The sequence below is a fragment of the Charadrius vociferus genome, unplaced genomic scaffold (genome assembly GCF_000708025.1).
Source record: "Charadrius vociferus isolate BGI_N301 unplaced genomic scaffold, ASM70802v2 scaffold88, whole genome shotgun sequence".
NCBI lineage: Eukaryota > Metazoa > Chordata > Aves > Charadriiformes > Charadriidae > Charadrius > Charadrius vociferus.
The window spans coordinates 3562108-3575259 of NW_009649619.1; the positions used below are offsets into that span (position 1 = coordinate 3562108).

The 13152-nt window shown below is 37.7% G+C and overlaps 1 protein-coding gene across 2 annotated transcripts in view; it reads left to right on the forward strand.

Moving 5' to 3' along the window:
* The window catches only part of PPP2R2C (protein phosphatase 2, regulatory subunit B, gamma), a 140967-nt gene that overhangs the window by 107036 nt on the left and 20779 nt on the right, over positions 1 to 13152 (forward strand). For both annotated transcript variants that reach the window (XM_009890533.1, XM_009890534.1), the window contains exon 6: positions 3706 to 3870. In XM_009890533.1, the coding sequence (XP_009888835.1) occupies positions 3706 to 3870 (165 nt within the window). The remainder of the gene's footprint in view (positions 1 to 3705; positions 3871 to 13152) is intronic.

The window sequence follows — 13152 nt, forward strand, 5'->3', positions numbered from 1 at the left end:
CTGTCCTGCCGGCTTGCTCTCCTATGTTATCCCTCTGTTCTTGAATGATATTGGGAAAGCAACATAGACACTCTTCGCGAAAGTTAAAGGTTACGTTGCCTTATAGTATGTTTGTTGCCTTTCCCAAAAATAACTCCTGGGCTTGTAGCTCTACTAACCCAACTGTAAGAGCATAATCTCTCACCATTGTGGTCTCCAAGCATACTAGACCTTTCATTTCCATCTTGGTGTGGAGAGCATCTAGAAAATCTATTGTCCTCTTCATAGCTTTATCCCATTTCACTGAGCCAAGCAGTGGAGGGGAGACCTGGCAAACAGTTGGGTTAGGAGGGACAGACCTGTTCTGTTTTTTGTGAGCAAGAAGATATTTTCTGTTCCTTGTTTTAATGTTAATGAATTAAAAGACTGCCAATGCATTCCAGCCTGTTGCTGGCAAGGCGCCCGTTCAGCCTTCCCTTAGTGCAAGTTTCTACCAGGGATCGAAATGCCTCGTTCTTGGCAAGCACGTGTAGAAGTCAAAGCAGTGTGAAGACCTTTTTCATTTTCTTAGGGGAAATTCCTACCCTGTTCAGGCACAGGAACACCAGCTTTTCTAGGACAACAGAATTATATCCTTCTGCACTGCTAAAGGTGAACTCTTTGGTCTTTCTGTCTTAGCTTTGGTCCTAGACGTTTTGTCCCCACTCTGAAAATGAACCACATTAAATGTGACACGACAGGAGTCAGATGTGACTGGTATTTCAGATGTGAGTGAACTAAGGGAGAGGGACCATGCCCCACTCAAGACATACCTCCAGAAGATATGATTGTAAGGGAAGCCATTAGCGTAGGAGGCAACTCTACAGATCTGTGACATTAGAATACTTTTCCCTTTAGCAATGGAACTTTCATTTAATCAGTTTCTGCCAGATTCCCTCTTCTTTGAGCTCTTCAAGTTCACCAGAGGGCCTGTTTCTGAAGCACACTGTCTGGTCCAATTTTTTTTAATATTTTCCTGCCATGAGACATTGTGCTTAAAAGGAAGAAAAAGACACAAAGGGAAGATGGAAAAATAGAAATGCAAAATGTCCCATGGGAGATGCTTGCCCTTACCATGTCATGCTAGTTTAAATACAGTTCCCACATATCACATGTCAAGCTGTACTTGATTGTTTTCAAATAGATGGCAAAAATCATGAGAGGAGAAAAATGCTCTTTTGTGTGACATGGTCTTCTTTTGATACATTGGGTTCTCTAGCTGTCAAAGGAAAGGCTGTTTTTCCATCTATTATTACAAATGCATTTGGGGTAAATCTCTTCTGCAACTCTCTATTCCCTTGATTGTTTACTTCAGTACAAGTGTTATTGTTTTATTTTTTCTGAATCTAACGAAACAATGAATTTTCAGTGCAGCATTTTCTCTATGATCCTTAGTAGGCAATGACATTCTTTCTCAGTGGAGATTTAGATCACATCTGGAAATGCAGTCTGTTTCAAATATTTTCTGCTTTTCTGGCAGGAGAGTGGAATATTTAATTTCATTATTCAGCATAGGGTTATTCATTTCACGCAATGAAGGGAAATTCATCAATATTGTCTTCAGCATCCAGAAAAATGGTACTTACCATGACTGTTTCACATACTCTATTTATATTTTATGGCTTTCTCATCACTTAGCAATTATTCATCTCTCTGCTGAGAGGTGAAATTCTTGTATTGAGTTACTATAATTTCTCTGAACTCTGGAAAGAAATTCAATCTATGAAAGCAATTGCTTTTACTTAAAGATATTTCTTGAGACAGATTCACCAAATACAAATAACCGAATAAAGGTCATTTTTTCCTGTTGATTTTCAAGAATATTTAGTGATGCTTTATAAAAGGGGTAAATCAATGTTGCTACATCTTAACATTCATTGCACTAATATTAAACATGATGGGTTCTGGGAGATATGTGGGAATGCAGTCAAAATGCAACATTAATTCATTCCCAGTTGTTATTAAATGTCACAAGATACTCATAGTTTTGCTGATATTTTCCTTTTGAAACCACTTGGTGTAAAAAAAACCAAAACCCCAAACATCAGTGTGATGTATTTGTCTGTGCAAAGTCATCAAGATAATTATCTCTGAATCTTTTGTGTCGTGTTTAATTTCAATGCAGTGTCCCAGATCTGCATTTTTGGGAAAGATCAAAGTATATAGTGTTAAGGTGGTGATAGACTGTACCCCATTCCCACAGAAATCAATTAAAGGTCTTCCATTTGGGAAGTGGGCACAATGGGAACAGAAGGAGGCTTAGTATCATGATATGTAATTTCTCTTGCCATCAGTGAAACAGATTTTCTCATTTATCTTATCCTCTGAGATGTTTAAATTTTGAACGTCAGCTGATTCAGATTTTATGTTTGGGGAATCCAGGCACTGAGATGATTTGTGTTTGGGGCACTGAACTGGGACTCAGTAGATCTGGGTTTGTTCTCTCATGCATTTCCCAGGTGATCTTATGCAAATCCTTTATTGCCTCTCACACAGCCTCATCAGTAAAATAGGGTAATGTTACTCTTCTTGTTCGAAGGATTTGTTAACATTTGGATGGCTTATCTACAGCGGATTGCTGAGGGCCATATGAAAATGTACAATCTTATTTAAATATACTGCTTTACATATATATCCTTCTTTCACTTTATGCTTCTACACCTACTGCTTTCTTACAGCCCCCTCATGGGACTCTTTCTTTCATTCTTTTCTTTATGAGCGATCTTCCACAGGCTAGCCTTCTCCAAATACATGCTAACTGGGTCCTGGTTTTTAATCTCACCAAGGCAGGTAATATGTATGAGGGGGTATATGTGTTGGAGAGGTACCATGTGAGCCATACTTCATGTGGATAATCTTTGGTGCTCCAACTGACAGGTTTGCGCTTGTGAAACTAGATCTTTGATGTATTTTTGTTCCAGATATGTCCACTTAAACGATTCGGATGTACAGTTCTCAGTCACAGAAATTCATATTGATTTCAGTAATGAGTATCGTTTACATAAAAACCCAAGAAGGCCATTTCAGGTACTTCTTTCGCAAGTATTCAAATAAGCGTTCAAATAGCGAAACCAATACTGTGCACAATTTTTTTAGAAAGGATATTATATCAGTATATAGTCACACAAAACTATTTGCATAAATGCTTCTGTTTGCCACATTTGCCTTTGCAAAAAGGTACATGTATTGTTTGAGGCTTTAACCTTAAGCTAGTGTATCTTTTAGTTTAAGTTGCATCATCATAAAAGCCAGTGAGCCTTTACTGGAGTGAGCAGATCTGAGCTGTACGTTGTTCCCTGTGAATCAGTATTATCTGGGATAGAGCAGTGATTTCAATAGCAACTACAGGAGATACAGCTACCTGCTCTCTTTTTAGTTTTAAGAAAAGTGAGAATTCCAAACCCCCTGGAATACTGTTTCTTTGATGTCTTTGCACAGCATGAACAAATGTTGACCTACTAATGGCATCTGCTGTAAAACCATTGTTGACTAGTGGCTCTGAGTTTGGTGTAGATGGGGCATGTATGGAAATTTGAAAACATCCTGCTGCCAAAAAAATGAGTATGTCTTTATCTAAAAGCATTAAAGGTATGGACATTTAGAAGATCATGCTTCTTTCAGAAAGGCAGTAAGAGTCATGGTTTACCTGCATACAACTGCATGTTCCTTAATGAAACTTCCATTCAGACATTGTAGATATAAAGCCAGCCAATATGGAGGACCTGACGGAAGTGATTACAGCCTCTGAGTTCCATCCCCATCACTGCAATCTCTTTGTCTACAGCAGCAGCAAAGGATCCCTGAGACTCTGCGACATGAGGGCATCGGCTCTCTGTGACAAACATTCCAAGCGTAAGTCCTTGCTTCATTGAGCCCCAGATGTCGTTAAAGGCTTATTATTCACGGACAACAGGTAGATGTGTGCATACCCCAGTGTATTAGCTTCTCGGTTGCAGGCAGAGTTGAAAAGAAAACAGCAAAAGGAAGAAAATTTTCTTATCTATACAAGTATTATCTATGAAATTGGTAATAGTCATGTCTATGATTGGTCACCCTTTTGGTTCTTATTGCAGGAATCGGTGAAGAACCCACAAATTGCTAGGAAAAGAGAGATAATTCCTAGCAAAGGAAATATTGGGGGGGGAGGGGGAGTATTTAAGTGCATGAGAATACTGTTTTGAATATACTACTGTTCTGAATACTTCAGCAAGTAAATTTTGTCATTCAAACTGTCTTCAAAACTTTGAATCCATTTTCTGGATTAAAAAATGTCGTGGTCCTTCCTAAAAAATTAGCCGAGCAATTTCCTATATGTGCTTTTTCACTAATGTGTCTATACAGATATAGAGGAAATAATGCAATAAGTAATATCGCGGGGGGGGAGAAGAGAAAAAGATATTGTGTTGGTATAGAATGTGTCATCTGTCCTAAAGTGACTTTAAGTAGCCTGTGAGACTTTGAGATGGAGCGCCAATTCACAACAGTTTAGAACTGAAACATACATAAGAATAAGGAAGTAAAATGTTAAAGTGTGGGGCTGCCTTTTTTCTTAAAGTAAAGGGTGAAGGAAAATGCATGTTCATAATGTCTTGCTATCAGCACTTTATAGTTTCGATAAAACAGAATATGGTTCTTCCCACCAGTAATTTGGCAAGCCTGGGCATTTTGCCTGGTGCAAACAACCTATTTATTCTTGTCTTTTGAGGCTGAAAACCACCAGACAAAGCCACTGTGTTGTGCGGCTGGTGCCTATGAGGAGCTGAGAATCTAATGAATGAACTGTGGTGGCTTTGCTTTAGCCACCTTCAGGACTGGAGCTTCCAGGACACTTCCATCTCACAGAATTCAGTCTTCAGTTTCTTTTGCAATGTTGAAACAGTGGGAAGGAAATTCAGGAGAAATTCTCTTAGTGCCAGGGGCACATAAGAGGTTTTATGTCAATAAGTTCCTACTTGAACCTTTTGAGGTAGGCGGATCTTAGTAGTTTGGGGTGGGATGGGGGGGAGAAAACATTTGTAGATTTAAGTGAGACATAACAGGTGCACAGATTTAGCACATAAACTGTTTTTTTTTTTTAACTGAAGTAAATGTAGTAAAAAGCCTATGACTTTTCGCTGCAAGGAGAAGCGCACATGCTCAGAACCTCTTAAGACGTGGCCTCCAGTTATAGAAAATAACCTTTCAAAACAATTTCCTAAGCAGAGAAGTATTTTACCTTTGTTAGCTGTGTCCCCTTGTGCTTGTAGGGGGAATACAATACATAAAGTGAAATGCAAGCGTGACATAATCTACCGCATTGTTGAGACTTATCCTGTCCCGCTTAATTGTTTTGTTCCGTCATACTTTAATTTTTTCCTGCTAATAGGGCCTCCGTGCCCCTGTAACTCAGTGCCAAATGCCAATCGTAACTTATTAAAACAACAATAGAGTAACCCTGGATGAAAGAAGTCATTTTATGCCAGAAGGGAGCGCAAGGTCTAATGGTCATTGATTAAACCCTATTTTCCAGATCTATGAGTTAGAAAATAGCCATTTAATGTAGCATTGCTGCACTGAACTCAAGTCAAGCTCATTGAGAAGCTGAGTGTGTCTTGACACACATGTACAATACAAAATTGATACACCAATGGTAGAACTTCCAAAGCATTAAAAAGAATAGGCCCTCATAACTGCTGATTGGAGTGGTTTGAGTATAGCTCTCAGAGGCAAGCAAAACTAATTATATAAAGCCCATAGCAACCTAAAAGGATATATAATAAAAACCAATCAGTCAGGGAAATCAAATATTTGGACAATTGTCTCTCCAGTACCTTCACTGTGTATCTGATTCCTCTTTACAGTTGCTTTACACGTGATCAGTACGCTACTCTCCTAGCTCAGCTCGCCTTTCCACCTTTCCCCATAACTGCCTTCAGTTCTCAACAAAACCAGCTACAGTGTCTTTACTAGTGACTGTAAACCCTTATGTTCTGCTGTGCAACTCTGCTTTCTTAATTCAGTCTAATATCACTGTGCTGTATTTCAGATGCTGTTCTGAGATGTAATAGGTGTGCATATTTTTAGGGATAAAAGATCCATTGTAAAAAATGCCCGGATACTGAACACGGGTTGTGAACTTTTGGTTTTACTCCTTTTTCAGACCCTTTTGTTATCCAAATCTCTATAGCTGGGCTAAAATCAGTTGTAGCTTTTGGGGGAAGGGCCCTTCCATTTGTACAAGTCCAGAGAGTGCCATGAATAATTACTGTGCCATACTGTATAAATAAATTACATACTAATATCTGTTGTGTAAGTCACTGACAAAGGATATTAATAAATTATAGTGTTCTTGAAGGTTTCTGGTTTGCTAAATTCAGTGGCAAAATCTCTCTGTTTGGCATTAGTGACAGCAACACTACAAGGTTTCCCTTACAAATCTTTCATGGTTCTGACATGGAAGAGACAAGAGACTTCTTCCATATCTACTCATCCTTGGTGCCTATGCTGAGATTTATTAGCAAGCTGCCAATTTGTGTGATGAGTTGTAATGGGGACCTCCATCGCTTAGAAAAATGATCTCAGACCACCAAATCTATCCGTAAGGCATTGAAAGAATATCAGGTCAGCAGCTGAGTTTTAAATGGTCATTGAGATACTGATAAGGTGTGATAAAATGTGTTGTTTTTCTAATAGACTACCTGAAACTGCTTCTTGTAACACCTCTTTAATAGATCATGCAATGCTGGGTGAGCAATCAGAAGCAAAACATATGTGGCCATTACAAATGGATATACAGGAGAGCCCGATCTGTAACCATAGGGGAGATACATGCATAATACTGTTCCATGTTATTATCAGACTTTGCAAGTAGTGGGAGAGAATTTCATGAAAATATTCTAGAGAGGAGGTGAAGAGAGATGAATGTCCCTGCTTATTTAGAATATTAGAAGGATGGGAATAAGGAAGATGGTGTTCTTGCAGTCCACGACATTATAGGTAAAGGTTTAAAGCAGGTATGAAAGTCAGATTCAAGCAGCAAGAAATAGGGAATTAATTTAAATAATATGGAAACTTTCATCTAAACAGTGTAAGGTCGTCTTTGAGGTGTTATTCAGGCAACATGCATGGCAATGCAGTGTAGAAAGAAGGCAGTATATGGGAAATCTGTGATAGTAGCAAAATAAGGGAAGCTAACAGCAGCAAAAGTATCATTGTTAGAGCAGTTAGCTGGGAACATCCAAGAAATAAACGAACTACCCCCCACCCCAAATTCCATAAATTCTCATGCAAGGGATTCAGGTGACAAGAGAGACAAGTGTCAGGGTACTGTTGCAGTAAGAGTGTCTAAAAAATACTTATAAACCAAAAAATACTTACAGCAGTTCAATTAACAAGTTGCTAATTTGGTTTTGATCTTTTCTTGCTAATACTATGTTCAAAGCTCCTTATAAATGTGCATGGACATAATATCATTCTTCCAAACAGCTTATAGACTAGATAGGTGCATATGGCTGTTTCAACAAATCATCTAATAAAGCAGTCAGCTAAAGAAAACTGAGCTTGAGCATGTGAAGTTGGAAAAAAATGACGAGCTTTTTCAGTAGTTCATTAGAATTATTAAATTCAGTGTTAAGTGGTAAATAGAAACTGTATAGTTATGCAACATGGAAATTTAAGTCACTTGAGTATAACTCCTATTGATATTCCGTGTAATAGCCTTAATATTTTTAAGTCATTACATACTTCAGAAGTTGTAATCTATTTAAATGCCGTATGTTGCTTTAAGGGGCTTTTTAGTGTTCATTTCTTGATTTATATTTGTAGACTAAAACCCTATTTCTAATTATCCATTACCCATGTGCAATATTTACAACAAAATACTTCGAGGAAGGAGGAGCTGCAGTTTCAAGTTTATTGCTCTGAATGTCGTGGTGCTCTTTAAAAGACAAACTTTGTGGTTACATAATGCAGTTAGCTTCTGTCACCATTAGTTCGTGCTTTCCACCCTCCGTACAGACTTCACAAGCTCCTGACATCTGGATCTATAACAGGAGCCATTGAGAGCCCCCCTCCCTTTGACTGAAGAAGCATTTGTAGATGACAGGCAATTCTAACAGCTGTCTTCTCTGGACTGTCCCTGAAAGGGGCAAAGCATCTCAGCTGGTGCCTTCCCAATTCCACGGGATGGATAATCAGTATTTTGAAAGTACAAAATGGTCTTCGGAGCAATGCAGAGTGAATTTGGGGTTTGGTTTCTGATGCAAAGATGCCACCTGAAGATGGTGGTGGTGTCTTTTTTCTTTGAGAGTCCTCTTCCACATTTTTATTTGAAAACCAGGCATAAAAGGAAGGCCTGCCCTTCCCCAAGGATAAATGCCACTATCCTGTCAGTCTGGCACATAACTCGATGTGGTTATCTGCTGGGGTTTTTTTGAGATTACCTTTGATTTTAAACTTAAGAATTTGGAACTGTGGAAGCAGCCAAAACAGAAATCAAGGATAATTTGCTTGAACATGTTGAATTTTAAAATTAAATTAATTATATTTACCAGTCGTTTAAAAGAGGTTGGAATTTCAGAGACAAGACAGCTTTCAGGCCTCTGACTGAATAAGGATTATCTTTCATTTGCAACAGAGAACAGCCACATGCACAAAAAAGCCTGTGACAGAATGTCCCTGCTGGATTTGCTAATTAATATTGACCTTTCCAAATGAATGATGCTTATGGTATGACTGCAAAAGAGACAACTTGTTTTTCATTTTTGTGAGCTTTACATTTAAAATACGCTTTTTATTTCTGCATCTGGTCTCATGTCAGGTTATCATCTCAGCGAGAGACAGCTGGCGTTCTCCCTTTGTGCATTGAGAGGCCACTGTCAAAGTAATGTCCACTTTAGGCAAAATCTGCAAGGTTTCATGTGACAGGAGTGAAACTTATCTGAGCTTCCGTAATCATTTGACACTCTGCTTTAATAAAGGCTTCTTCTCCTTATCCTAATTCTGGATTTCTTTTATAAGGCATACTTTCATTGCTGATTTCATATCCCCAATGAAAAAAAAGTGCCTGTATCCTCATAATTTTGTAATTATGACTGTCACTAAAGATCTGTTACTACAATTTCATGCATGCTAAACTAGATCCTGGAAGGGATCCTTCCCTGTGCAGGAATTCCACTGCAATTTGGTAGAAGGTTGCCTTTAGCGTGGGCTCCAAAGCTTCCATTCTGCACAGTTTGGATCAAGGTATAATAAAGACATTTAAAACATGGCTAATGAAAATTTGAAAGTGTTCCTACAGAAATGCAATTATGTCTATGTAGTATTTCCTCCAGATGTGCAAGATATATTAAAGTTAAATCAGAGGAAGAAAAAAAATGATTTAGGTACTTCTAGCTATCAAATAGTAAGAGGAAAAAGAAAAGCCTGAAGCAATGGTAAATGATTTATGATTGAAGAGGTGTTTCATTAACCCCTCTCCCCCAACCACACACAGATAAAGCAAATAATTGCTGCAAGATTGCTTTAGTTATTCAGTCTATTAAAATTCCTGTCTTGTTTGCTTAATTTTTTAATAGCAACAAATACTGCTTTTCAATGTCTCATGAAACCACCATTATTCTTTCAAGACCCTGTTTCACTGGGGGAAAAAGAACCCTCTTGCCACTAACCTTATATATCAAGATCGGAAAGACTAATGCATGAATTTGGCTGTAGAGCGGTTGTAGTTTTATGTCCCATTAACTCAATGGGATTGCGCACAACACGTGGCATTAAGCATGCACATAAGTCTTTGTGAGACCAAGGTTTAAAGAGGCTCGACCTTCCAGATGAGCTTTGCATTTTTTTCACTTCCTTGCTCTCTTTAGCACCATTTCTCTTTATTAACAAACTCACTGGCAAAGTTACATTAATATAAGCAACTCTGTAGTGAATCTCCCACCCACTGTTCTTTAGCTATTGATCTGGCTTTGCCTTTCAGCACTAATGCACTATCCCTTGTGGTTTGCGACAAGCTGCGGCAACTCACTGCAGATGGTAAAACAGATTCTTAAGTATTGATTTGAGGCTCCACTTCTAAAAGCCATACTCTCTAGAGGTATTGATGAGAAGCCTGGTTTTAATATTGGGTCATTCGATAAAGGAATGCTTTACAGTAGGTGGTATTTCAGTCTTATAGTGGAGGTAGCTTCAGAAACTTGCTTTTACTTGAAGAAGGCAAATGATGTGTAAGTGACCAGGGCATGAAGAGGTGCCTTCTGAATTATATAAAAAAAACCCAGAGAACTGAAATATAAAAAGGTTCCACTTTTTCAGTTTAAAACAGGATAAGCAATGACAGGTTATGATAATATAAAATGTTAAATAATTGTGGTTAGTTGTTTATACGTCACGTCTTATAAAATAATTGTATTTTAGATTGTTTATGAAGGTGGACTCAAAAATTCCCACACATGTGTAACCATATTAATCAGTGTAGAACATGAAGGCAAGATTGACACATTAGCAAAACATCCTGATCTTGAAAGAGAATTCCTGAAGGAGGTGAATGTATGAGTGGATTTGCTTAATACTAAACAATAAATCATTCAGAGAAAGTGAAAGATAGAGTAAATAATAATGGTAAATCAAACTATTATCATAAACAGTGAAGCTAAAAGGCATAAAGAGACCATGAATTTCAAAGGGAGCTTTGTAATTGGTCTGGATTCACTTAAAATGAACTCAGGAACCCTTTAGTATGAAATTCTAAAGTGAATTTTAAACAGTGTATAATAATGACTATACCTGGGCAGAGCAGAGGTCCTTCTAGCCCAGTATTCTGGCTCTGATAGTGGGCAGTAGCAACATCAGCAGAAAATGTGAGAACAGAGAAAAGGTATAATCTGTAGCCTCTGCAATTTGCAGGTGGAAACTTGGGGTTCAGGGACTTCAGTGGGAGTGAACTTATTGCATGTAACAATACTCAAATGGATGTTTGGGTTTTTTTTTTCCTTGAATTTGTGCAGTTACTTTTGAACATGTGTATAAATTTTACCATTCACAATATCTTTCAGTAAAGTCTTTAGTAGCTTAATTAGGCGTAGTATGGAGAACCATCTGCTCTGTGCTTACCCTTTCCTAGTTTCACTAGGTGACCCCTACTTGTTGATTGGAAGAGACAGTGTACAAAGTGAACTGTCGTTCCCTATTCATCCTTTTGATGCCACTCTTAATTACAACCCGCTCAGTCTTTTCTAGGCTGAGGAGTCCCAGTCTATTTAGTAATTCCCTGCATGGAAGTAATTTGATACTTCTCGTCATTGTTATTGCCCGTTTTTGTGTCTTCTTGAGACCTCTACCACATGAGAGGTAAGACCAGAACTACACATAGCTCAAGATGTGAGCACATCTTGAATTCAGTGGCACAAAAAAAGTAATGCTTGCTGTGTTAAAGGATAGTGGTAAGTGTCATGGACTTAAAAAAAGAATGTGATTAGTATTTTTATATAAATTCAGTGAAATTTAGCTTAGGTTTTTTATACTAAACTTTATGAAATACATGTGGTGGAGCAAATCACAGCTGTCCGGAGGAATGGTACTAATTTACCATCTAAACATATCAGAGTGTAGTTAAATAATTTGTAAGATTTTTAACTTAGGATCATGTTTTGTGAGAAACTTTCAAGTAGTATAACCATGTATTCCAGAAAAAAAAATAATGTTTAAAAGTGTTTGTTTATCAACTACGAAGAGAGCATATTGGTGGTTGTTCTTTTTGCAAGTTGCTGTGGCTAGTCTGTCAAGATGAGTGAAATTCCATACATGTCAAAGTGCCATTTTCCAGTACATTTTAATCAGGTATTGCAGCCATTTTCATTTGGGATCCAAAATGAAGGAGAGACTTGATCTAGATGATAAATTGTCTGGCCCAGTACTGTGTCTGTTTTCTGTGTTTATGAAACTTAAAGCCCACTGAGAGATTACCTCATCCACCACCATTATTTCCAGGACCAGCTGAAATACACCTGTTTTGTGTGTAGGTGTGTAACCCAGAAGTTATCTGTAATAAGTCCTTAATTCAGCCTAACTGCAGACTGTTTGTATGCTTGGATATTAAAAAAGGAAATTATTCTCCCTCTCTTGTTCAAGCGTCTTTGCTGGCTCTGGCCTCTGTGGTCGTCTCCTTCCTCATTAACCCCACTGCCTCTTTTTCCAGTGTTGCCAAAACTGTCTTCACCCATTTGTAGCTGTGACCCTTGAACAGGAACTGGACAGTTTTCTACATCCATTACCTGTCTGTGGAGGGGGAGAGAGAGTTATTTCACGGTGCAGGATTTCTGAAAACTTAAATCTAAGTAACAGTGCTTAAATACTGTAAAAACAAGTTTTCAGGACAGGATGCAAATTATTACCAGTATCTGCTAGAAAAAAGCTGTAATAAGTTATTATTTGTTCATAAGTAGAAAGAAAATAGCTTCAAAAGAAGCTTTTTTTTTTCTGCTATAGGGAATGACTTTTTAAGGCTGCTTATAATTTTATCCTATGAATGATGGAATTTATTACCAAATCTGTGGAGCTGGTAAGCTTTCATCTTCAAGTTTTCACTGGTTTTGTTTTTGTTCAACACCCCACACTCCCCCCGATAATCACATGTTTTGCAATATATGTAAGCATGATTCATCTTTGCTTTTCTTTTAAAATATATTTGGCTTTGTAATAGTAAAAAGTTGGTTTTATCAGTAGTTCTGCTTTTGGTTGGCAGTAACAGAAATTTTCAAGGTTCATATCTTTATGCCTTAAGGAGTACACAGCGTTATCATCAAGGGTCTTCTCCCTCACTAGTTCTCTTTTTCTCTTTGTTTTGTTTACTGGTATTTCACAGTAAACCCTTGTAGTTATCATCAAGTGCTCGGGTCACTATAACAAAATTTTGTCAAAGTTTATACTTGACATTTCTCTCTCTTAAACACAATGAAATATTTGTTTAACTGAATACAGTTGACGTTTCTTTTATCCCATCAATCCATTATACACGTATAAATTCAGGTCAAAAATAAAAAGTAGCTCCAGATAAACTTTCATTATATTAGATAGATAGCTTTTCTAACCCCTGCCCCATATTATGTCGGATACTGTTATTGCTTTCCCTTTAAATATATCATTCTTCTTTGTGTT